Source organism: Apis dorsata, unplaced genomic scaffold, assembly GCF_000469605.1.
Source record: "Apis dorsata unplaced genomic scaffold, Apis dorsata 1.3 scaffold_4, whole genome shotgun sequence".
NCBI classification, from domain to species: Eukaryota; Metazoa; Arthropoda; class Insecta; order Hymenoptera; family Apidae; genus Apis; species Apis dorsata.
The window spans coordinates 222,835-249,404 of record NW_006263307.1 but is presented as its reverse complement, the minus strand read 5'-3'; the positions used below and the strand labels follow the sequence as shown (position 1 = coordinate 249,404).

The following is a 26,570-nucleotide window of genomic DNA, read 5'->3' as shown; positions in this document are numbered from 1 at the left end:
TTTTTTTTTTTTTTTTTTTTTTTTTTTTTTTTTTTTTATATAATTTTCTTATAAATCAAAGAAAAAAATTGTAAAAATAAAAATTTAAAATCAGATTGTTAGAAAATTTGTAAATTTTTTTAGAAGTTTTGAATATATTTTTAGAATTAATTTATGATAGAATTAACATGTTTTATAAAGAGAATATTCAAATCAATTTTATAAAAAAAATTTACATATTTTATTATACATGAATATTAAATGATACATGAAAAAAAAAAGAAGATAAGTAATGACCTTAAGATTTGAAGATAAGCTTTTCTAAAAGATAAAATGTAAATCGATCTTTCCGGATCGGAGGGAAATCAATCAACCAATTACCGATTTTGTTTCTGCACAGATGCAATGTAACTAATCGAATTATACTATAGAAAAATTTTAAATTATTAAAAATTATTAAAAATTTTTTTAAAAAATATTTAAAATGATAAAATTATACATGTTTATGCTTTGTCAATTAAAAATCAGCTATTTAACTCAAATGATTGCGCCATTTGGTCACATGAGACTTGAAGAATATGCAAACGATCGTAAAATGAGCAAATATTTGTAAAGCAATTTTATTCTTTTTAATAAATATTTTATTGAATGTTAAAACTTCTAAATCAACTAAGAAATTACATTTTTGCAATATTTCTGGAATAATTATAATTATTTGATTAATCATAATGCATCCTTGAATTCGATGCATTCTCTTATTCTCTAATCTTTCCGAAAAGAACAACAGTGCGATGTTCGCGATAGCAAACGAAATAAACAGACAAACATCACGAGGCACGCAATCTTTACGAAACCGGTTCCTCTTATAGCTTTACGTATAAACCGATCAGCATTTTTTTGAGAATGAAACGATGTATGTAGTTTCATGCGAATTTTTTTATTTTCATGTAATTATTTTATGCAAAAATTATAAATCTTACAATAGAGTGTTTTATGAAATGTTTTATCGTTACGGTGTTTTTTTTTGGTTTTCTGTTTTAATTTTTAATAGTTAATTTTAATAGTTAATTTCATGTTAAATTAATTATATCTAATTAGATTTTGTTAAATTCTTAAATAGTAGAATGATCGATACGATCAAGGGCTATTGACGCGCATTTTTTAATGTATTATCCACACGAGTCTAAATCTCGAAGAGAGGAAAACCGGTTTTTCGAACTCGTAATAAACACGAAGAAGAATGCTCCGAATTCTTGAAAATTTCCATTTCTTGAGCTTCTTTTAAATTCTATTTTACGAAATTTTATGAAAATTTTTCTTTTTATAATTAGAATCCTACTGCCAAATATTTAAAATTTCCATTTTTGCATATTTTTTCCATCTTTGCATATTTTTTCCATCTTTGTATTATCTAATGACTATAATTATATCTAATTGTTAATTATATTATCAATAAAATTTAAAATATATAAAAGTAAAAATCTTAGAAATCTCTATAATATAGTAGAACTTATATTAATTAAAAAAATATGAAATATGAATATATATAATATTTATATGATGTCTTAAGTTTTTTTTTTAATATTTTATCGTAATTTTATATTAAAATTAGAAAAAAATATCGATTTAAATATTTATTTATTGGAAAAATATATTATTATGAATACAAGTTAAAGACAATCTGGAATAACTGATAAATTTAAGATCAACTGAAAATCATATTTTATAAGCAAATAATTGAAATTAAAGATTGACAAAAAAATCTGTTATAATATTAGATTTTTAATTACATATTAAATTTAAATATTTTTAAAGATTCAATTATCAATTTAATGTAAAATCTTGATAATTTTTAACATTAAAAATGTCTGTTTTACAAATATTATGTAATAATATGTAAAATCATTGTATTTTCTATCTAGGTAGTTCTTATGTCAGGGGATCACTGAACTACCAAAAAACTGTTAAAAATATGAAAAAAAATCCAAGTATATAGTTATGGATCTGAGTAACTCGATACCTATTGTTTTGAATGATCGTTGTATTATATTTCAACCATGAGAAGAACGTGTATAATTTTACATGCTGAGAAGTAAAATATAAGATATTATTTGGATAAGTAGATTTTCAAATTTATATTTTTAAACGTGAATTCTATAATAATGAAATCTGACTATTAATAATGAAAATTCGGATAATTACATTAGACAACTTGATTATTAATCTCACAAATGTAATCTATAATCAATATATTATTGATTATAAATGAATTTATAGTATGTGAAATATAATTTCAAAATTAAGTTCACTTCGGTATCTAAAATTTTAATGATTATATCTTCAATTATTAATTCAAAACTTCAAATAATTCAAAACTTTATTAGATGCTTGAAATTATCTAATTCAAGATATTATAATTTATTGTTATTATATATATATATAATATATGTATATGAAAATTTACGATTTATCTGCAAATTATCGGACAATTTGTGATTTTAACGACTTTTTAACTTACGACTATTAAAGTAAGATATATATAGTTATATATAATTTCTTTTCATGACTATGACAGAGGAACTTTCTCCTTCTTTGGAAGAAGAAAGAAGGAATCAGAGCTTACAAACTCAGTCAACTCTCGAGTGCAAGGTTCTTGAATTTCATCGACTCGCTGATTCGTGCTACTTTTTTTTCCTCGTACTAATAACTGCACGCTCATTGTATAAAAGGATCTACCCGAATAACAAAAACTGATTAATAATAAAATATAAATAACATGCATGTCAGTTAATAAATTACTGACTATGAAATATCTTTTATTAATATAAAATTTTTTTATCTAAAAGATTCTTTTTAGTTTTTGATTTTTAATTAATTTTTGTAATTAGTCTTAAAAAACTTAATTCCTTATAGAAGTGAATTAAATAAATTTTTCTAATTTTAATGATATTTTTATAATAAATTAGGATTATAATCCAATTATTTGATCCAGGTACTTCAACGATCATGAGTTTAATGATTTTCTATCAATGTACCGCTATCCTCTTGTGCATTCAGGAAACATCATTTCCTTTGACCTCGAAGAAAAAACGAAGCTCGTCCATATTGTGGTATTTAGATGGTTGCTTAGACTAGTGAAGATATTTTTTATAGTATTTTGAAATTTTTTCTCTGGTTTGTTTATTTAATTTTATTTATCTTATTATATATATTGTACATTTTGTAATAATTATAAGAATGAGAAAGAATCATATAACATATCAGTTTTTTGATTACAAACATGATTAAAAATAAAAAATCTGAAATCATTTTATTTCTCTATGTGTATATGTTTCATTATATGTATTGAGTCTATTGATTACGATTAGTCATAAAAAATACTAATACTAGTTAATAATTATAGTATAATTATAAAATCGTATCTTTAATTATATACGTTTATATTATTATTAATGACTAAATTACAAGTGTTTATGTTAATGATTAGATACAAATTTATTTATGAATCTATTATAAACTAAAAAAATGAAAATTAGAGAAAAAATTTGTTTCATTTATCACATTTATAATGATTTTATTTTAGATATATGTATGTATATATTTTTGAATATGTCAATATTTTACATTTTTTTATTTTTTTAATTTTCTTTAAATATATAAATATTTGATAGATGCAACAAAAATTACCAAATTTAATTGCTAAAGCGTGCAGTTTTTTAATGTTTAATGTTTAAAATCATTGTTATCAGGGTTGAGATGCAGCATATACGAAACCATCATATTTATTTTAAATATTTTTTATAAACTTCTATATTTCATAATTAAGATATAGACTCATCAAATTTGTACGAGTTTTCATATCGTACAATCGTATTTTATCATATCGAGTTGTTTAATGTTTTTGAGAGGATTTATAAGGGTTATAATTTTCAATTTATCTTATGTTGTAAAGAATTATCCTGAAAAATTTGATTCTATTTAAAAAACTAACAATAAAATATTAGATATATGAATGCACTCACAGCGTGTAAAGTGTGCCATTGCGAATTACTCTCCATTGTAGATAAAAATCAAAAGTTGGAAGAATTTATTCAGTGAAAAGAAATTGTACAGTATCTCTATAATTTGAAAATTAATTATAACGAGTAAAAATTTTATATTTTATCTTAATATTCATAAAATTTTTATGAATTTTTTAAATAAATTGATTGTTTAATGTAGATAAGATTAAAATAATATACATAAAAAAATAATTTAGAATATATATTTTAAAGTTTTTATTTTATATAATAATTAGAAATTTAATGAGACATTATAAATTTTTTATTTGATCTCTGTATATTTTTATAGTATTCAAGAAAGAGAATTAAAAAATATTATGTTGTTTTAGCATGAAATTTAATCTTCTTGAAAATTTTTATGAAAATTTTATGAAAATTTTTTATGGAAAAAATCATTTTTTAAATCATTATTTTTATAAGAGATATTTATGTAAATATAATATTTTATTAGATTATTTTATTAGATTTAGATGAATATTATGTCTTATCATTATCGAGAATAATGTTTCATATGATTGTACAGGAAATGTTTCATAGCAAAGCTGTCGTAGGCGAAATATCCTGTCCGATACCTTCAGAGCTGAGCCAGGTTGGCAGGTTTCAGGTTGGCAGGTAAAGTCGGTAGGCGGATCGAGGTTCATTGACCTCGGCCTAGCGGCCGACCGGATAGCGGGACCATGCCTCTCCGATTCTACGTTCTCCTTCCATCTTTATACCTTCCTCCCTTTCTTTTTTCTTTTCTCTTTGTTTCTATGTTCCCATCCCAATACGTTTCATGTATTGCAATAAGCAATAGTTACTTGATTATTAGTCTTTTGAAATTAATAGAGGTTAACTTTTGTAATTCCTCAAGATGTTTTTGTATTTTGTAAGATATAATTCATCATAGTTTATAAATTAATTGAAATCAATTATAACGGATTATTTTTGCGTAAAACAACGAAATGAAAATGTGGAATATTTTTTTTTTATGTGATAGGTTTTTGAATATTTGAAAATTCAAGTTATGTGCTATGTGTATTCATTATAATGAATAATGAATATATATTGCATGTTTTTTAAAATACGATTTCTATATATAGAAAAAATAAATTATAAAAATAAATTATAATAAAAATTCTTCTAATATTCATAATTTATTTTTTTATGTTAATATACTAATAATAATATATATAGTATATATTTATAAATTATAATTAAAGCTTATAATTACAGACTTTAATTGCAATAAATAGATTATTATTTGAACGAGAGGATAACTAATCAATTACTATACTGACTCGATGATAAATCAATAAGTAATAAAATATAAATAAATTAATAAGTTATGCATATGATAAGTAAATAGATACAAGATTGAATGAACGACTGAATAAGTGCAAAGACAAAGAAGATAAAAGTTTAAAGATCCCATTGATTTGTTCACAAGTCAATCGCGTGGGAAACTGCAACTTTCACCTATGAGATTATGAGAGGACTCGAATAGCACGAATCTAGCGGTTCTGAATTGCTGTTGACTGAATTGCAATCCTTAATGTCAGCATGCAAAGATGATACGCCTCAATTGAAGTTGATTTATATATTATTTTTTTTTTTTTTTTTTGCTAATTTTCAGTAAATGTAATGCATATAGAATACATTTTTGTTTATTCAGATATTGAAGCATCTTTTTTGACTATTAACTTAATTATTATTAACTAGCTTTGATAATCTAATAATTGTCACTAGTTTTTTTTTCATTAATTTAATTTCTTAGAATATTCTTAAAAATAATAAATATACAGTAATAATACTTATACTTACAGTAATAAAATAAAATAGAAAAAAATGTTAGAAATATAATTATGAAAAATTAATTCAATAATGTGGGATATAATGTTTTATTATGAATTTTAATTTTTTAGAAAAATAAGGTTTGAAAATTTGTAAAATAATTTGCTAAAGTATTTATTCTAATAAATTATAATATTATTCTTTGTTTTATATTTTAAATTTAATTTACAATTACTATTATATATTATACAATTTATAATTTACTATTTACTATTAATAACTCCTATAAAAAATTAATATTTCATGTTATGAATCCAATTTTTTATTTAAAATCAATATCCATAACATTTATTTTTGTTTATATAATAATAATTACATAAATATAATTAAAAAATATATACGTATTTATGAAATAATTGCTTTAATATATGAAATGTGTATTGAAAATAATAATATATAAAGGAGACAGGTAAATTATTAGTGAAACTTCACTAACCAGAATCATTGTAAATGTGAATCGTGTCGAACGACCTGGAAACCTTTAGCAAAGCGCATTGAGCCACGATTAAAGAATATCAACGAGAAAGAAGGCCAGGTTGTTTCTATTCGAGATTTTTAGTTTTTCTTTCCTTGATTCTAGTGAAACGTTTATCTCTTTTTTCTAATTTACAAACAATGATGTGTAATAAAAGATTATAATTATATGTTGTATTATATATTATATATATAATATTAATGAATAATATTATTAATATGTTATATTAGTTGCTTGAAACTATATTTAATAAAATATATAATTATAGATAATTTATAAAAATACAATATCTGTTATTATGATAATATAATTATAATATTATTTCATTAGTGATTTTTTTTTACAAAATTATTATTATATATATGTAACTATATAATGATATTAATTGGCTTTATATTATATGTTGATATTGATAATGAATGAAAATGAATAATGGTATTAATATTATATTGATATTATATTATAATAACTGTAATTGTAATAATTTATCAAATAATATTATTTAATTCGAAATAGTTAATTATCTCTTTATTAGAAAGAACTAACTTAATTTAATTAAATTAGTTTAGAGTGCATTATACAGTTTGTAGTTTAGTGAGGAGAAACGCGTGATGCACATGGAAGACTAACGATGTTGGCTTTATAAAGCGGAATCGACTCTAACGAAAGGAAGTGCACCACGGGTGCTATGATGGTTGGAATTGGAACAAGCATACAATAAGCTCTTATTGCTTGAAACAGAGCCATTTCGAGGGTTTGTTCGTGTTCTTTTTTATTCACAACAATTATCAACAATACTAAATACTTCCTATTATAAAATCAACTACTATTAAGAATATCGCTCATAGTATTGTTCATACTATTTCCTGTCAATTTAATTATAAAATTTTAATTATTTAGAAAAATTTAGATATCAAAAATGTGATAAAAATAATATAAGATTTTTATTTTGCTAATATCATTATAAAACAGATATATATATAACAAAAATCTTTCGTCTTGTGTATTGTTGATTGAAAGCTCTAAAGTGAATTAAGCAAGTTGAATCAACGAACGATGGCAATCGAAACGCACGTAAATATGTAGGTGTGCCATTCAACCGTTCGACTCATTTCTACTGTACTTGTAGTACGTGTCTACAAGGCCATGAAGAGACGAACGTTCGATTAATGCCGTGGGTGAAGGGAGCTTCTTTAAACACCGTTTACAATGTATTATTTGTTTTGAGATTAACTTCTTCCATATGTTTTCATATCTTTTATTTGTTTTCATTTACATATTTGAAAAAAAATAAAATTTTTTATATCTTTGATTTAATAATTTTTAATAATTAAATTTTTTAAATGTCCTCTTCTAGGATAAAAATTTTAAATCATCGACGGACGATTGGACAGATTGGAATTTTATATATGGTATCTAAAAAAATCATGAAGTTTGGTGAAGTTATTTCTCAGTCGAATAAAAAAGATATCATTTAAATAAGAGAATAACTTAAATAATAAATTTAATAAGCGATTCTTTTCGTATATATAAGTTAAAGTTTCGTGAAAGTTTCTTATACAGTATACTTATACTAAATATGTATGTGAAAATGTGAAAATATCAAGTCACACAAGAACTATTGTTTCGTTTTTATCGTCGTTCTTTTAAAAGCAAAGGGTCAGCTATATTTTTATAGGAGAATCCATGACAATAAGCTTCATGGGAAGAACGAATTTGCTTTTAATTACTTAAATTTTTTTTATTTAATTTTTTAATTAATTCGCCATTTAAAATCATATTTTCTATGAACTGTTATAAAATTTCCATAGATGAAATTTATATATGCATAAATTAAATTTTTTGAGAAAAAAATGATCGAAGTCTACTCGTTTATATTTATATTATTTTATATTTATTTTTTATTTTATTTACACAAATAATTTTTAGTTTAAAGATTTGTTTGATTATTTTTGACATATTGATATTATATGTAATATTGAATTTAATGCATGTAATATCAAAGTAACTTCATTTTTTATATATACATTTAAAACATTTTACCTTATGAAAATTATCTTTGTTGTATAATTAAAAAGAATTATTATATATTATGAAAATTTGCATTAAAATTTACAATTATTGATAAATTTACATTTTAAAACAGGATTATGATAAAAAATCATTTTTATTTATACAATTTAGATTATTTAAAAATTTATTTATTATTATTATACATTAAAGTGATTTTGAATAAAAAAAATAATATAATTATTGCAATTTTGAATTAAAAGTAATATAGAAATATATATAAAGTAATATAGTAATATAGAAATAAAAGAAAATAATTTATTCAATTTTCTTATTTCAATTGTTATAAGTAGAAATCAAAGATTAATATATATTAGATAATATATATTAGAATTTATTTTTTAAATAATTTTGAACATATAATTCGATTAATATCGTCACTTAGAAATTGTAATTAAATCAAAAAGACAATGAGATATAGAATTAAGAATTGAATTTTCGCACCTTATTTCGATATTCTCTATTCGTTGCAGGTCATATTTCGGGTCATTATTCTCTTTCTCTCTTTGTTTGGTCATGAAGAATCTAGATTGAACGACAGAACTGGGACAAGGCTGTATTTATCAGTCATCCGTTATATGACATGTCGAGATTTTTCGATTCCGTTGTAAACGCAAATTATAGACTATTAAGATCTTTTTTATAGTCGAAGACGAGTTTTTTTTATAACTGAAATCACGAAAAAATAATAAAGAAATTGTTGCTTGCTTGAAATAGAAAGAAAATATTCAAAGTTATTACTTTACACAAACTGGATTTAATTATATTAATATTAAAAAAATGAATATTCAAATAAATTAATATATTGTTTATATTATGTAAAGAAGATTAGTTTTAATAATATTATATTTTGATATGATTTATATATTATAATTTTAGTAAGATAAAGAATATTATATTAGGAAAAGAAAATGCAATAGGTCAGCGAGTGTCTATGTCAGTAATTAAAGATTAAGGTAGATATTGATATACATTCTATTGATATCAAAAGAGGAACTATCGACATTGTAACATTGTACAATAATTTAATTACTAAATATAAATATATATTTGCATATGTGATAAATAATAATCATATAATAAGAACATAATAGATTCAATATTGTAACTGTAAATACTTTTAGTGATATATTTATAAAATTGTACGTGTAATGTTGCAAGATTAATCCATCAAGGATAATTAGATATTCGAATATATATGTGTATTCACATTATTATTATAGTTAGTAAAAGTGATTTCTAACTATTGAGATTCTTTCAGACATGTAAAAACAGACTTATTACTTTATGACTATAGCATTAATACAACGAATGCTTTGTGTGAGCAACCAACCGCTCTAGCGTAGATTCTAAACATAAAATCATAAAATCATAAAATTTGTGCCGGCGATTGAATATTTTCCAAGGATAACCAATGAGAGAATCTATTAATTATAAGGTATTCTAAATAATTCCATTAATTTCATTTAACATTTTTAAAGTTAAAAGAAATATCGATATTTTATTCAAATTTGTACGAATATTTCTTTAAAAAAAACATTTCAAGAAATTATTTTCCGAAAATTCCAATTCGAATTCATCAGTAGTTCCCTCGATCAGGAGTCTATTAAGCTTCTTGACTAGAGAAGGTCGCGAGAGGATCGTGCAAAAAAGTGGCGAGAAACGAAGGTAGGCGAGTGCACTTCTCTGAGCTTCCCCCTCTTTGATTCTCCTCCACGACTTCTGATCAAGTCTCGCTGAGGCTGGTCGAGTCTACCGACGTGCTGTCGGTACCAGGGCGCACCGCCTGGTACGAGCTGTGCACTGTCTTCCTCTTTCCCGTCACCCTCTTAGCTGTGGTTGTCTCAGTTCGATTCATTGTGCTTCTCTGTTTCTCAAATTGCTGATACAGCACACCTCTGTTCATGACGTATACTTATGGAGATGAGAAAATTTGCAACCTGCATAAGAATATATAGAAGAGGATTATTGCTATCGATGTTCGATTTATTAATTAATGAACAGTTTGCATTAAATTATTTGAGAGCATATATTAATATATTAATTATTGAATTAAGTTGAGCATACAATTAGATTTTAGATTTTATTAAGTATTTGTTTGAGTAAAATAAAATTTTATTTTAATATTGTATTTTTAATTAGGAAAGAAAGATGGAAATTGAAAATTGAAATTCTTTGTAATTTGAAAAACAAAAGCTAAATAATCTTTGCATATCAAATTTTGTGTTTTTTTTTTGTAATTAAAATTATATTTTCCTTATAAATTTCATATATTGCTTAATATCTTGTATATATATATATATACAAGAGAGAATAATTATAAAGTTGAAATATATAGTTATTAGTATAAAAAACATGATCACAGAATATTATATAAAAATAATTATATATAATATATATAAAATTATATTTTAATTATTTTATTAAAAAAGAATATTCATAAGATGATATCATAAGATAATATATTTTGAAAATTAAAAATTCAGTTTAAATTTTAAAGAATTAATTATATATTTAATAATATCTCACGAATTAAAAATATTATTTGAAAAATCTTAAACATTTATGAAATTCTAGGCACGTCAGGTAATGTAACATTCAATAATATGAAAAATATTTATTATATAAAACGTGTCATTTTTGATTTCGCAAAGAATCGCTTATTTTTTACTAAAGACATGTTTTTTCGTGATCAGAAATAATAAAATATTTCCAAATTAAGTATCTTTATTCACGAAATGAAAATATTAATACTTTTATTTTTCATTTCTTTCTTTATTTTTTAAATTTTCTGTTTATGTTTTTATTTATACTTAGTTACTTAAGTTAAATATTGTTCATTTAAATTTATATTAATTTTGTTAGAATTATTTTATAAATCAATATTTTATTTTAATGTGATTGTTAAATTGTAACTTTAACTGGTGTCATGTCCCTAGGGACATACCAAAAAATATTCCTATATGATATATGGTGATGTACATGGCGATGTACACGGCGATGTACATGGTGATGTATCCTTATAATTTTGTGGCAGTAAGAGCCAATATTATTGAGTGTACGTCATCAAACGAGAAAGGCTAAGCATCCTGTTGTTATCCTTGAAAGGATGCACATATATGGCAGGTAGGTACGTGCTAGATAACCGATTACAGCTAGATTCCGTTGAGATTCTATCTCTTCGACGGTACCAGTTGGTACCGTTCTACCTCCGATCCATGGATGATATTTTTCTGTTTCTTTTCGTTACTTTTTTTATTATTTCATAATAATTCTTTGATAAATTAGTTCAATAAAAAATAGGATTTTTAAGAATAAAAATTTCTAGATTTACAATTTAATGATTAATTTGAATAAAAAAACTCACGGTTAAATCTTTAAAAGTTTTAAATTTAAAAACTTTTCTTATCATTGGTTTTTTTGTTATTTATTTTGGATAAATATCTAAAATTTTCGAAGCATTATTAATAATTTTTATTTTTATTTTATTATTGTTAGTATGTATATATGTATATATGTTATATGATATATCTTATATGTATATATGTTATATGAAATTAATCTCCATAGAATTAAAAATGCTATCTTTTTCTTTTATTTCAAATATGTTCAAATAAATGATAAAAAGAAAGTAAGATATATAAATTAGATCGCTGTAGTTCATTTAATGAAAATGTCTCGTGTTAAAATTTTATGATTTGCGCTTTCCTAATTATGTATGTAATTATAATAGCGCGTATACATGCAATATGGATTGAGAACGGAGCTTGTTCTCATGTAAAACTTGAAAACTTTCTATAAATTTTATAGAAAGTTAGTATATATGAAAAAAATCAAAATCATTATATTATTTTTCTTTCTTTCTTTTTTTTTTTTTTCTTTTTTTTTTTACAAAATGTAACAGCAAATAGTTAATTAATAATTTACTTCATTTCAATCCATTTCAACAAATTCTTCATTAGAACATTATTTTATACAATATAAAATTAATTACATTTATTATTTTATATATTAATATTTCATTACAGTAATTTTTTTTATTCAAATATTTCTAGTAATATTAATTTTTAATGAACAACTAAAAAATTTTTTAAAACTATATTTTATATCCACATCAATAATATCACATATTCATGAAAATATTTAAAATATTTATGACTATGAAATCTTATCTTACAAAATTTTCAAATTTTCTTAATATTTTTATTATTTAAAATTGAAAAGAATGTATCTTAACCTGTCACATTATGATAAATTATTTCCTTTACTATCTACTCTATTACTCTTTTGCGAGATATGTATTCATTTCATGGTATAATTACCATTATAGATGTTTATTTTGGTTAGAATTTAAATTCTAAATTATATTTTATCTAAAAATTTTTATGAAATTTATTCATCAATCAAATATTTTATAATTTTTATTATTTTGTTTTTGTGAAATGAAATGCAAAAAACAAAAAGAATCTTTTCATTCGTTAAAATGAATTGTTTCATTCTCGCAGAAAAGGATCTTCAATATATATATCTCTAAATATCTATTCAACTATTCACTTATCATATTATTAATTAAATTTTTAATTAATTGATATGTTTAATAAATTAATAAAATATTATATGGTTAGTCAAATTATCTAATTTTTTATATCTATTAAACATAATAAAATGTTAAGGAATTTGTTTGATAAATATGGAAAGCAATTTTAAGAAATTAAAATTTTTTTTTAAAGATTAAAATAAATACTAATTATTTATTTTTTTATTTTTTAATAGCTGATGGCAGTGGTTGTGGTGTCAATAGTTTTAGATGTCTTGATGGTACTTGTATACCGGCAACTTTAGTTTGCAATTATCAAAAAGATTGCGAAAGTGCGGAAGATGAGTTTCAATCTTGTAGTAAGTATTTTAAAAAATTATTATTTGTGTGCATATATATTTATACAGAATTTAATATATTTCAAAATAAACACAAAATTTGATAAACAAAAAATTTTTTGAAATTTTTATTAAGTTATAAAAAATTTAAGTTTGCATTAGAAACGGAGAATGAGATAATTTTATTTCTGTCATCTCATTCTGTCCTTACCTCGCTTTATTTAATGCAAATTTAAATTGTTCATAATTTAATAAATAAATCTCAATAAATATTTTCATCAATCCATTCTGTTTTTAGATTTTTATATATAATTTTATATGATATAAGTGTCAGGATTATTTATTATTAATTAATAAAAATTAAAATAACTTTATTATTTTTGATAACATATATGCTAAAAAATAATTGTATTCATTAATTTATTATTAATTATTATTTTTAATAATTTATAAAGTTTATATAATTAATATGCATTTGAGAATTAAATTGAATGATATATGTATTTTGATAATTATTAGATTAGTTTTATTTTTACATAATTTAGAATATCTAGATAGTAAAATTTACAATTATTACCAATAAAATTTACTAATATTAATAAGACTAAATTATTATCATTAGCAATTATTATAATTTTCTGCTATTGTTATTAATTGAAATTTTTTTAAAAATATTTCTAATGCACTACCATTTTAGAAAATGCAAATGAATTCATTCAAAATACTAATTTATTATCAATTATATTGATTAGTAACTAAAGGATAAATAATTAAAAGATGTTTAATTTAATATATTTTTTTGTAGCACCACCAGATTGTGAAGCTGGTCAAATCACTTGTGGCCAGTACATTTTTAATAAAACTTATTGTATACCTCCACATCAGCGATGTGACATGACTGTTGATTGTGTCGATGGAACTGATGAAGCTGGTTGCAGTAAGTATTTATTACTTTATTTATACATGATTAATACTGAAAGATAAAATATATAGTATCCAAATTATAGAATGATAATTATAAAATAACATTAATTTTTAATTATTTTTAAATAATATAATATTACATCGTTTATAATTTATAATTTATAATTATACATATATATACATACACTATTTGTCTTTAGATTATTTAATTTAATATTCTTATATCTAAAATTTTATTGTATTATTTATTTATTTTAAAATCGCTTGAAAGATAAAATCAAAATTATTAAATCAAATTATTGACTGCAACTGTTGAAAAGATTACAGGAAATGTCAACCGGATGATTTTCGATGTGGAAGTTCAACACCAGAGCTTTGTATCCCAAAAGAGAAGAAATGCGATGGTTATTTGGATTGTCGAAATGGTCATGATGAGGAGAAATGTGAGAACAATTCGAAACCAGCTTGTAGGTTAGATCAATTCAGGTGTAATTCCACGCAACGTTGTATCGAACAATCAGCCAGGTGTAATTACAAAGATGACTGCGGAGACAATAGTGACGAGGAAAATTGCAGTATGTTTCAATTTTGTAATTATTTTAAATTGTTTGACTTATTTTATCAGTCTAAAGATTTTCTATATCTGAATTTTTAAAATTTAGAAATTTTTTCGACTATAAAAAAAAAGATTTAAAATTTCGATATAAAAAATTTCTAAATGAAGAAATTTTTTGTGATCTAATGATTTTTTAGGATTTAATGACGTGTATTCTAAAGATTTTCTATATTTAACAAATTTCTGAATTTTTTAGAAATAAACTTTTTGAATCTAAGAATTTTTTTATAGTCTTGTAATATATTTTAAAATATATATATATTTAATAATAAATATATTTTATAATATATTTTAAGGGAATCACCATAATATTACATTAATAATTTCATTTCATTTTTGGCCATAAATTATTCATTTAATAATATCTATTATTAAAGATTAAGAACAATTTCAGATTTTCAACAATGTACGATGGACCAATTTCGTTGTGCAAATTCTCTTTGCATACCACGATCTTATGTTTGTGACGGTTATAAAGATTGTCATGACGGATCTGATGAGAAGTCTTGTACTACAACCTCTTGTCCTCAAAACAAATTCGTATGTCCTAGAGGAACGACTGATGGCAAACCACTTTGCATAGATCGATCTCAAATTTGTGATGGAAAAACTGATTGTGAAGATAAGGCAGACGAAGAAGCTACTTGTTGTAAGTGTTATATTTTTTATAAAAATCTTTAAAAATTTATTAATTAGAAATAGAAATAAATAATGAATTCTATGAAGACAAATCTATAATTTATTAATTAAATAAAAAATAATATTTGTTTTGTTTTAATTGATATGCTATAATGTGGATCTTCAGATCAGGTATAATTATACAATACTTTCTGTTTCAAAAATCTTGATAATAAATAGATATTTTATAATTATTTATTTTGTTTGTTTACAGCATCGGTAATATGTACTTCACTAGCATGTCGATATAAATGTCGGGCATCTCCCACAGGAGGAGTCTGTTATTGTCCTGCAGGTTGGATTCTTGCAAATGATTCGACAACTTGTATAGGTATGTATATGTTAAATCGTTTTATAAAGAAATAAAAAAGCTAAATAAGCTTTTTATTATTCCACTATAGATCGTGATGAATGCTCAGAATGGGGTTTCTGTGAACAATTATGCAAGAATACAGAAGGTTCTTACACTTGCAGTTGTGCTCCAGGTTTTATATTACAGGGACTCAACAAGTGTCGAGCTCAACAACATCCTGGTGTGAAATTAGAACTGTTAGTTGCTCAAGAGAAAGCTGTATGGAGGATGTCTTCTAATGGAGAAGATAGAACTATTGTTGCCAATACTACTAGCGCTAGTGGAGTAGATTATCTCTATTCTAGAGATTTGCTTTTCTGGAGTGATGTTAAAACGAAGAAAGTGCACTCAGAACCTTTAAATGGTGAAGGTTCTAGTTCTAGAGTGGCTATATATTTAACAAGTTCATGGGGACCAGTTTCTATTGCAGTAGATTGGATAGGAGAAAAATTATATGTAGTAGATTCAGTAGTCCAAAAAATCGACGTGCTTGAATTAGATGGAAGGTACCATGGTATTGCATTGAGTTCCAATCTGACAAATCCAACAGATATTGGTCTAGATCCTACAGTGGGTTTGATGTTTATAGCTGATAGTAAACGAGTTTTAAGAGCCAACATGGATGGAACTGTAGATTTCCCAATCATTTTCGAAGCAGCATATAAAGTATCTGGCATTGCTGTAGACGTGATTGCTCGAAGAATTTTTTGGTGTGATTCCCAACTGGACTATATTGAAACTGCTGATTATTTAGGAAGAAATAGAGTAATGGTACTTAGGGGAACACATACACCATCTCCAACGAGATTGACACTTTTTGAGAACAGGATCTATTGGACAGACGGCACAAAACAGGCCATTATGAGTGTAGACAAAACAGAGGGTGATTATTCTATACGAACGATTTATAAAATGAGAGATGCTAAAGCTATCAAAATCTTGCATCCTTTGACTCAGCCAATGGTTTCTAATCCTTGTGGAAATAATAATGGTGGCTGTCAACATATGTGTATAGTAACTGCAGCTAGTGATCAAGAAAATAGATTAGGTTATCGATGCGCTTGTGACATAGGATGGAGATTATCCAATGACCAAAGAAATTGTAATTTGGTGCAAGAATTCTTAATGTATTCACAACAAAGATTTATTAAAGGCAGAGTATTAGATCCTGTAATGGAAGGATTTAGCGATGCTATCTCACCTGTAGTTTCCAGAAGAGCCAGATTCGTTGGTCTAGATTATGATGCATATGATCAATATATTTATTATAGTGATGTTTTGCAAGATGTAATTTATAGAGTTCGCCAAAGTGGCGCTGGTCGAGAAGTTGTATTAGCTAGTCAGAATGAAGGTGTAGAAGGACTTGCAGTAGATTGGGTTGCCAAGAATCTATATTACATCGATTCTAGAAAAGGTACATTGAATGTCTTGAGTACTAGAAATGTCACATATCGCAGAACATTACTAAAGAATTTGAAACGACCAAGAGCCATTGTAATCCATCCTAATCAGGGATATATTTTTTTTTCTGAATGGGATAGACCTGCAAACATTAGTAGAGCTTATACTGATGGTTCTAACTTGATAGTTTTTAAAAATTTAAGTCTGGGCTGGCCAAATGGTTTAGCCATTGATTTTGCAAAAGATAGATTGTACTGGTGTGATGCTCTCTTGGATCATGTACAACATTCTAATCTAAATGGTACTGATGTAAGATCAGTTAAATCTAAACTAATTAGACATCCTTTTTCTATGGCTATCTATGAACAGTGGATGTATATTACTGATTGGCGATTAGATGCTATTATTCGACTCCATAAAGAAACTGGAGAACAAGAATCTATTCTCGTTCGTCAACCTGAAACGAATAGACTTTATGGTGTGAAAGTCTATAGTCGTTCAATTCAAACTTTTTTACATGATCATCCATGTTTTAATGATAATGGAGGTTGTGAGAAACTATGCTTTGCTATTCCTCAAAATAATACTAATAAATATGGTATTACTAGATTAACTAAAGTTTGTGGTTGTCCTTATGGCGAACGTATTCAAGAGAATGGCAAAACTTGTGCACCTGATCCAGAAGCTGAACCACCACTTGAAGCTTGTCCTAATACTTGGGACTTTACATGTGCCAATCAGAGGTGCATATCACATGCCTGGGTTTGTGATGGTGAAAATGACTGTTTAGATAACAGTGATGAACGGAACTGTACCAAACCAACTTGTGCTCCTAATCAATTTCAGTGCAAGTCTGGTAGATGTGTTCCTATGAGCTTCCTTTGTGACTCTGAAAATGATTGTGGAGATTACAGTGATGAAGCTTCTTGTCCAAATGTGACTTGTACCGCCAACCAATTTGCTTGTGCTAATAACAGATGTATACCTAATACATGGAAATGTGATTCTGAAAATGATTGCGGTGATAGTTCTGATGAAGGAGACTTTTGCGTAGCAAAAACTTGTTCCTATTTTCAATTCACTTGTCCAAGATCAGGTCATTGCATTCCACGATCTTGGGTCTGTGATGGCGATAACGATTGTTTTGACCAACAAGATGAAATGGATTGTCCACCAGTTACTTGTCTCAGCACTCAATTTACTTGTGCTGACCAGAAGATGTGCGTTCTTGATTCGTACAAATGTGATGGAATATCTGATTGTAATGATGGCAGTGATGAAGTTGGCTGTCCATCCTTAGCACCTGATCAATGTAACACTGATAAGCAATTTCAATGTGTTAGTTCAGCGATTTGCATCCCAAGAAGTTGGTATTGTGATGGAACTCCAGATTGTCCAGACAGATCTGATGAACCAGCTTCTTGTGGGCAAGTTGGCTGTCAACCAGGTTTCTTCAAATGTCGTAATGAGAAATGTGTATTTAAAGCATATATCTGTGATGGAAAAGATGATTGTGGTGATGGATCTGATGAAGATACTGAATTGCATGCGTGTACTGCACCTGAATTCAAATGTGATTCACAACAATGGAAATGTCCAAATGTAACTAATATATGTGTGAATATAACTAGTGTTTGCGATAACAAATTTGATTGCCCTAATGGCGCAGATGAAGGTCCAGCATGCAATTTTCAAGAATGCGAATATAGAGGAGGTTACTGTAGTAATGATTGCATTGAAACACCTTTAGGTAAACAATGCACATGTCCTTCAGGGGAAGAACTCAATAAAGATGGATATACTTGTGAAGATTTGAACGAATGTGAACCTCCAGGACGCTGTTCTCAGATTTGTGTTAACATTAAACGTGGATACTATTGTAACTGTGTTGAAGGATATACTTTAGAGAAGGATAAGCATACTTGTAAGGCATTTAATCACAGTGTTGCCTTTTTGATCATATCTAACAGACATACAATTCTGGTTGCTGATCTTCAGGATCAAGCATTAGAAAGGGTACCAATTAATGTAGAGAATGTTGTAGCAACTGCTAGTAATATGCATACAGGTACCATTTTTTGGTCAGATATGAAACTGAAAAAAATATCAAGATTGGATAGAGGTAGTGATCCTGAAGATGTGATTTCAACTGGATTGGATTTAGTGGAAGGTCTTGCTTATGACTGGATAGGTCATAATTTATATTGGTTGGATTCCAAACTGAATACTATTGAAGTAGCCAAAGAAACTGGTTCTAATAGAATGATATTGGTTAAAGAAAATATTACTCAACCTAGAGGAATGTGTTTGGATCCTAGTCCTGGAGCAAGATGGCTCTTTTGGACAGATTGGGGTGAAAATCCTAGAATTGAAAGAATTGGTATGGATGGTACCAATAGATCAACAATTATTAACACTAAAATTTATTGGCCAAATGGCCTTGCTTTAGATATTGCGAATAAGCGAATATATTTTGCTGATAGTAAGTTAGATTTTATTGATACTTGTCTTTATGACGGTAGTAAAAGAATTCAAGTATTAGCTAGTTCCCATTATTTGTTGCATCCTCATTCTTTAACATTATTTGAGGATACTATGTATTGGACAGACAGACAATTGAATAGAGTACTCTCAGCTCATAAATTCTATGGTGTAAACCAAACTGTGGTATCTCACTTGATATCTCAACCTTTATCAATACATGTTCATCACCCTGTTCTACAACCAATCACTGCAAATCCTTGTGCAAATAGTACCTGTGATCATTTGTGCCTGTTATCTCCTACTAAACCTCAAGGTTACACTTGTAAATGTCAAGTTGGATTCAGATTATTCAATGGACAATGCTTGGAAGAGGAGATACCTTATTTAATGGTTTTACGAGGCTCTCAAATTGTGGATGTTTCTTTATTACCAAGAAGTATTAAAACTGGTTATATAACTCCAGTTGTTGGAGTGGAGAGTGGTAAATTTATAGATTATGATAAAAAAGAAAGAATGATCTATTGGTTACAAACTAAAGATGATGATGATGAGAATGGTACTATTTATACAACTCCTTATAATGGTGGTAATAGAACAGAATTCCCTAATGCTTCTGGTGAAAGTGGCATTGTTGGAGCTCCATCTGCAATGGCATTTGATTGGTTAGGAAGGAATTTGTTCATAGGAAACAAATATGCTTCTAATATAGAAGCTATAAAAATAGATGGAAAAACTAGATATCGAACAATAGTACTTGCTAATGATGGCAATAAAACTTCTGTAGCCAAACCAAAGGCTATGTGCGTTGATCCCCTTGAAGGACATATATTCTGGGTAGACGATGGCAGTTTTGGCATTCCTACGAAAATTGGAAGAGTTAATATGGATGGTACTAATCCCATTATTTTAGTTGATAACGTGGAAAGACCAGAAGCTATTACAATTGATATTCCAACTAAGACTATTTACTTCAGTTCATTATATCCAGCTCTGATTATGGCACTATCAACTGACGGACGAAATCTGAGAACTATAGTATCACAAAACATTGCATTGCCAAAAGCACTTGCTGTTCATGATTCTAGATTGTACTTTCTTGATCCACTGTATGATAAAATAGAAAGAGTAGATTTGCCTGATGGAGGTAATCCTACTACAATAATTGATAATGATTCTGAGCTTAAGACATTGACTATTTATAAGAAACGAGTTACTGGAGATCATCCATGTTTTATAAATAATGGTGGTTGTGAACAAATCTGTCTTCCAGCTTCTGGAGGTACTAGAGTATGTGCTTGTGGTATGGAATACCGTAAAGTCAGTGACACTTCTTGTGAACCTTTTAAGACTTTTGCAGTAGTTACTCAACTGGATGTTGCTAGAGGATACAGTTTAAAAGATGCAAAAGAAGCAATGGTACCAATCTCTGGTATGGGTCATCATATTCTTCATGTAGACGTTTATACTGCAGGCAACTGGATTTATTGGGTAGAGTTCAATCGTGGAATGTGGAATGGAATATTTCGTGTAAGACCAAATGGTACTGAATTACAGCATATTGTAAAACAAGGTATAGGTTCAAATGGTATTAGAGGTTTAGCTATTGATTGGATTGCTGAAAATATGTATTTTACTAATGTCTTCCCTCATGATAATTATGTGGAAGTATGTAAATTAGATGGCAGTAATAGAAAAGTATTAGTGAAGAAAACTACAGATTCTCCTAGAGAATTAGCCGTAAATCCCATTAAAAAATATCTTTATTGGATAGATTATGGACAATATCCAAGATTAGGTAAAGCCTATTTGGATGGAAGTAATTGGATGCCTATAGTTACATCTGGTATTAGCACTCCACGTGATATAACTATTGATCCTACTACACATGATGTATATTGGGTAGACTCTAAACAAGACACTATTCAAAAAGTTTCATATACTGGTGGAAATCGTCAAATAATTAGACGGAATCTACCTAATCCTATGGGTGTTGCTATTTATGGTAATGATGTCTATTGGGTTGACAGAAACTTAGGAACAGTATTCAAGGCTAGCAAGCAGAGTGATATCAATTTGCCAACAACAGTGAGATCGAATTTACCTAAATTAAGGGATATTGTTATGTTTGATCAGAATAGTCAACCTCCAGATCCAACAAATCCTTGTTCATCAAGTGGAAATGCAGGCTGTAAACAACTCTGTTTTGCTATGCCTAAAGAAAATTCAGTTCCTTTCAAATGCGAATGCGCAGTTGGTAAATTAGCAGTAGATGGAAAAAACTGCGAAAATGTTAATGAATATTTAGTATTCGCTACGAGGACAGAGATTAGAGCTATTGGTTTAGATCCACAAAATACGACTATACCATTTAATTCGATTGGAAATCTAACTAATGTAGTGGGCGTGGATTTCGATTATCAAGACAAAAAGTTATTATTTACTCAAATTAGGCCTTGGGCTAAAATAGCGTGGATGCAGGCAGAAAATCCTTCTTCTTCTGAGATTCATACACTAATTAGCAAAGGAATCAATCCTGAAGGCATCTCTTATGATTGGACACAAAAGAAAGTTTATTGGACAGATTCATCAAATAATAGTATTTATGCAATGGATTTAAATGGATCAAATCTAGTGATGATTGCCAGAGTAGATAGACCTAGAGCTATAGTAGTTGATCCTTGTAATGGATCACTATATTTTACTGATTGGGGTCGTTTTGGAACATCAGGAAAGATTTTTAAAACTACAATGGCTGGTTCTTTGAAGAAGGCTGTTATTGATAAAGATCTTTCTCAGCCTAGTGGTTTGGCAATTGATTATGAAGATCGTATGCTATATTGGACTGATGCAGTTAGAGAAAAGATAGAACGTTCAGAATTGGATGGAAGTAATCGCCAAATCTTAGTTAGTGCAACAATATATCCTTTTGCCATAACAGTTTTCAGAGAGCATATTTATTGGACAGATCTACAATTAAGAGGAGTCTATCGCGCTGAGAAGCATACAGGAGCAAATAAAGTAGAATTAGTAAAACGATTGGAAGATTCACCTAGAGACTTACATATTTATTCAGCAGCTAGACAACAATGCAGGATAAATCCTTGTAATATTTCAAATGGTGGTTGTGATCAATCTTGTCATCCAGGTATAAATGGCTCAGCAGAATGTAAGTGTGATGATAATAGCAGATTAGTAAATGAGGACAGAATGTGTGTTCCCAAAAATGTAACCTGTGACTCTAGTAAATTTGCCTGTAGAAATGGTCGTTGTATTTCAAGAATGTGGGCATGCGATGGTGATGACGATTGTGGCGATGGTTCTGATGAAGATAGTAATTATTGTTCTTATCATTCATGCAGTCCTAATGAATTCAGATGTAATAATGGCAGATGCATATTTAAAACTTGGAAATGTGATCATGAGAATGATTGCCGTGATGGCAGTGATGAAGAAGGCTGTGTATATCCTCCTTGTGCTGCTGGAGAATTTACTTGCGCCAATTATCGCTGTATTCCTCAATCACAGGTTTGCAATGGTATTAATGATTGTAAAGATAATGTAACATCAGATGAGACCCATGAACGCTGTCCAAGAAATACTACATGTCCACCTAATCACCTGAAATGTGAAAAAACTAATATATGTGTAGAACCATATTGGCTTTGTGATGGAGATAATGATTGTGGAGATAATAGTGATGAAAATCCATTACATTGTGCTCAAAGAACTTGTCCTCAGAGTTCTTTTAGGTGTCCTAATCATAGATGCATTCCAGCTACTTGGTATTGTGATGGAGATGATGATTGTCTGGATGGCAGTGATGAACCACCTGGTTATTGTCAATCAGAAGGTAGAACTTGTTTTGGAGATTTATTTACTTGTGATAATGGAAATTGCATACCTAGAATTTACATCTGTGATGGAGACAATGATTGTTTGGATTATTCTGATGAAGATGAACGTCACCAATGCAATGATAGAAAGTGTGATGAGGAAACTGAGTTTACTTGTACTGCAAATAAAGTGTGGCACAGAGCACAATGTATCCCAAAAAAATGGTTGTGTGATGGGGATCCAGATTGTGTAGATGGAGCTGATGAAAATGTGACATTGCATCATTGTCCTACTCCAACACCTTGTGCTGAAAATCAATTCACCTGTGACAATGGACGTTGTTTAAATCAGAATTGGTTGTGTGATCATGATAATGATTGTGGTGATGGTAGTGATGAAGGGAAATTCTGTAATACTAGATATAAACCTTGTACTAATCAAGAGTTTACTTGTCATAACTTTAAATGTATAAGAAAGCAATTTCATTGTGATGGTCAAGATGATTGTGGTGATCATTCTGATGAAGATGGATGTCGTAAGTAATGTATTGATATATAAATCATTTAAGAACTATAAATTATATATAAAAACTTATTAAATTATTCTTTTTTTAATTTATAGCACCAAAGATGAAAAACATGACCTGTTTAAATCCAAAAGAATTCATGTGCGCAAATGGAAATTGTATTGATCAACAATTAGTTTGTAATAAGGAACCTGATTGTGCAGATGAAAGTGATGAACCTGCTCATTGTAATGTAGACGAATGTGCAATGGTAGAAATGAATCAGTGTGCTCATAAATGTATTGATACACCAACAAGTTATTATTGTGAATGTAATCCAGGTTATAGACTTTTAGCAGATGGTAAAGCCTGTGAAGATATAGACGAATGTGTAGAAACACCACAAGTATGTAGTCAACAATGTCAAAATACACCAGGAAGCTTTTATTGTAAGTGTAATCATTACTGGTACGAACGTGCTGCCGATGAGCATACTTGCAAGAGAAGAGACAATATTACACCATGGATTATTTTTACAAATAAATACTATGTCAGAAATATGTCTATTGATGCTCTCAATTATAGTCTGATGCACCAGGATCTCATAAATGTTGTTGCTTTGGATGCTGATTATGCTGATCAAATGCTCTATTTTTGTGATGTTACTGCTAAAACAATTTTCAGGTTAATTCAAGTGGTTTATTTTAAAAAATAGTTTACTCAAAATCGATAAAACTAATTTTTTCATAATTTTTTCTTGCAGAGCACCTATTGCAGGAGGAGAAAAAGAGGCGATTATTAGACATGATAGTCTTGGTTTGGAAGGAATAGCAATCGATTGGATAGGACGCAAACTTTACTGGCTTGATCGTCATGCTAAACATTTAGATGTTGCTGAACTTAATGGTACCAACAGGAAGACTTTATTAACTGGTATAGCTGATCCACGTGCCATTGTTGTTCATCCTGGTACGGGATATTTGTACTTCACTTCATGGCATCTTCAGGTAATTTTTATTGATCTCAAATTAAATGTATAAAACTTTAAGGTATGAAATATTATTCAATATAATAATCATTCTAATTTTCAGGCTTACATAGGAAAAATGGGAATGGATGGCAGTAATTTCACAAGGATTCTTACTTGGGAAGATGATATAGCTTGGCCCAATGCTTTGACTATTGATTATTTCACTGATAAAATTTTTTGGGCAGATGCTCATTTAGATTATATTGCATTTGCTGACTTGGAAGGTCATAATAGGCGCAAAGTTCTTTCTGGAACTGCTGTACCTCATGTTTTTGCTATTACTATATTTGATGATTTTATTTTCTGGACTGATTGGAACTTGAAGGCCATTAGTAGAGCAGAAAAGTTTTCTGGATATAATTTACGTGTTCTTAGAAATACAACTCATAGACCATATGACATTCATGCATATCATCCTTTAAGACAATTACCTTACAACAATCCTTGCAATGAAAATAATGGTGGATGCTCTCATTTATGTTTAATTTCACCACCTGCAAGTTCTTATTTATTAGAAGGCTATGGTCAACCTGGTGTAACATCATATAAATGCAAATGCCCTAATCAGTTTGTGTTGGATAAAGATGGAAAGACCTGTACAGCTAATTGTACTGCTGGTCAACATAAATGTGGTCCTCCAGATGAAAAATGTATTCCATGGTATTGGAAGTAAGTATAAAAATATATTATAATAATACAATTTTAATAAATATAATTAATTAAATTATTTATTAATTTATTTTCAAGATGTGATGGTGAAAAAGATTGTAAGGATGGTTCAGACGAACCTATCAGTTGTCCAGCACGTGTTTGTCGACCTAGTGTTTTCCAGTGTGCAAATGGTAATTGTAGACCTAGTGTGGCTGTTTGTGATGGCGCAGATGATTGTGGAGATAAAAGTGATGAGGCTCATTGTAGTCTAGAATGTGGCGAATTAGAATTTAAATGTAAATCCAATGGACGTTGCATTCATGAGTCTTGGAAATGCGATGGAGACGCTGATTGTAAGGACGGCAGTGATGAAGATCCTGCTATTTGTCGTAAGTATTTTTTTTTATATGTTTCTACATATTTTTATGCATATTATAATTATGTATATGTATATTATGTATATTTTATGCATAATTATGTAAAAATTATTTCATCAAAAAATTTTTTTAATTTAGATAATCGACCATGTGATCCAAACACAGAATTTACTTGCAAAAATAACAGATGTATTCAGAAAGTGTGGATGTGTGACTCTGACAATGATTGTGGTGATGATAGCGATGAACCAGCGTATATGTGTCGTCAAAGGAATTGTACTACCGGTTGGCAACGTTGTCCAGGTCACGCTAATTATCGTTGTATACCGAAATGGCTCTTCTGTGATGGCAAAGATGATTGTCGAGATGGTTCTGATGAGCTTGCTGAGAATTGTCCCAAATGTGATCCTGAAATGGATTTTAAA

General features: G+C 27.6%; 1 protein-coding gene across 4 annotated transcripts in view; it reads left to right on the top strand.

The window, feature by feature from the left end:
• The window catches only part of LOC102679085 (low-density lipoprotein receptor-related protein 2), a 35,317-nt gene that overhangs the window by 4,128 nt on the left and 4,619 nt on the right, over positions 1-26,570 (top strand). For 3 of the 4 annotated variants that reach the window (XM_006607226.2, XM_031514988.1, XM_031514992.1), the window contains exons 2-12: positions 13,192-13,314; positions 14,099-14,230; positions 14,538-14,792; positions 15,228-15,482; positions 15,726-15,842; positions 15,913-24,117; positions 24,204-24,771; positions 24,851-25,094; positions 25,179-25,786; positions 25,865-26,157; positions 26,284-26,570. The exon at positions 26,284-26,570 ends at the window's right edge or, in 2 of these variants, runs on beyond it. In XM_006607226.2, coding sequence (XP_006607289.1) covers positions 13,192-13,314; positions 14,099-14,230; positions 14,538-14,792; positions 15,228-15,482; positions 15,726-15,842; positions 15,913-24,117; positions 24,204-24,771; positions 24,851-25,094; positions 25,179-25,786; positions 25,865-26,157; positions 26,284-26,570 — 11,087 coding nt within the window. Of the gene's footprint in view, positions 1-11,383; positions 11,545-13,191; positions 13,315-14,098; positions 14,231-14,537; positions 14,793-15,227; positions 15,483-15,725; positions 15,843-15,912; positions 24,118-24,203; positions 24,772-24,850; positions 25,095-25,178; positions 25,787-25,864; positions 26,158-26,283 lie in introns of those variants that run through there. The other variant, XM_031514996.1, reaches the window with a different exon arrangement.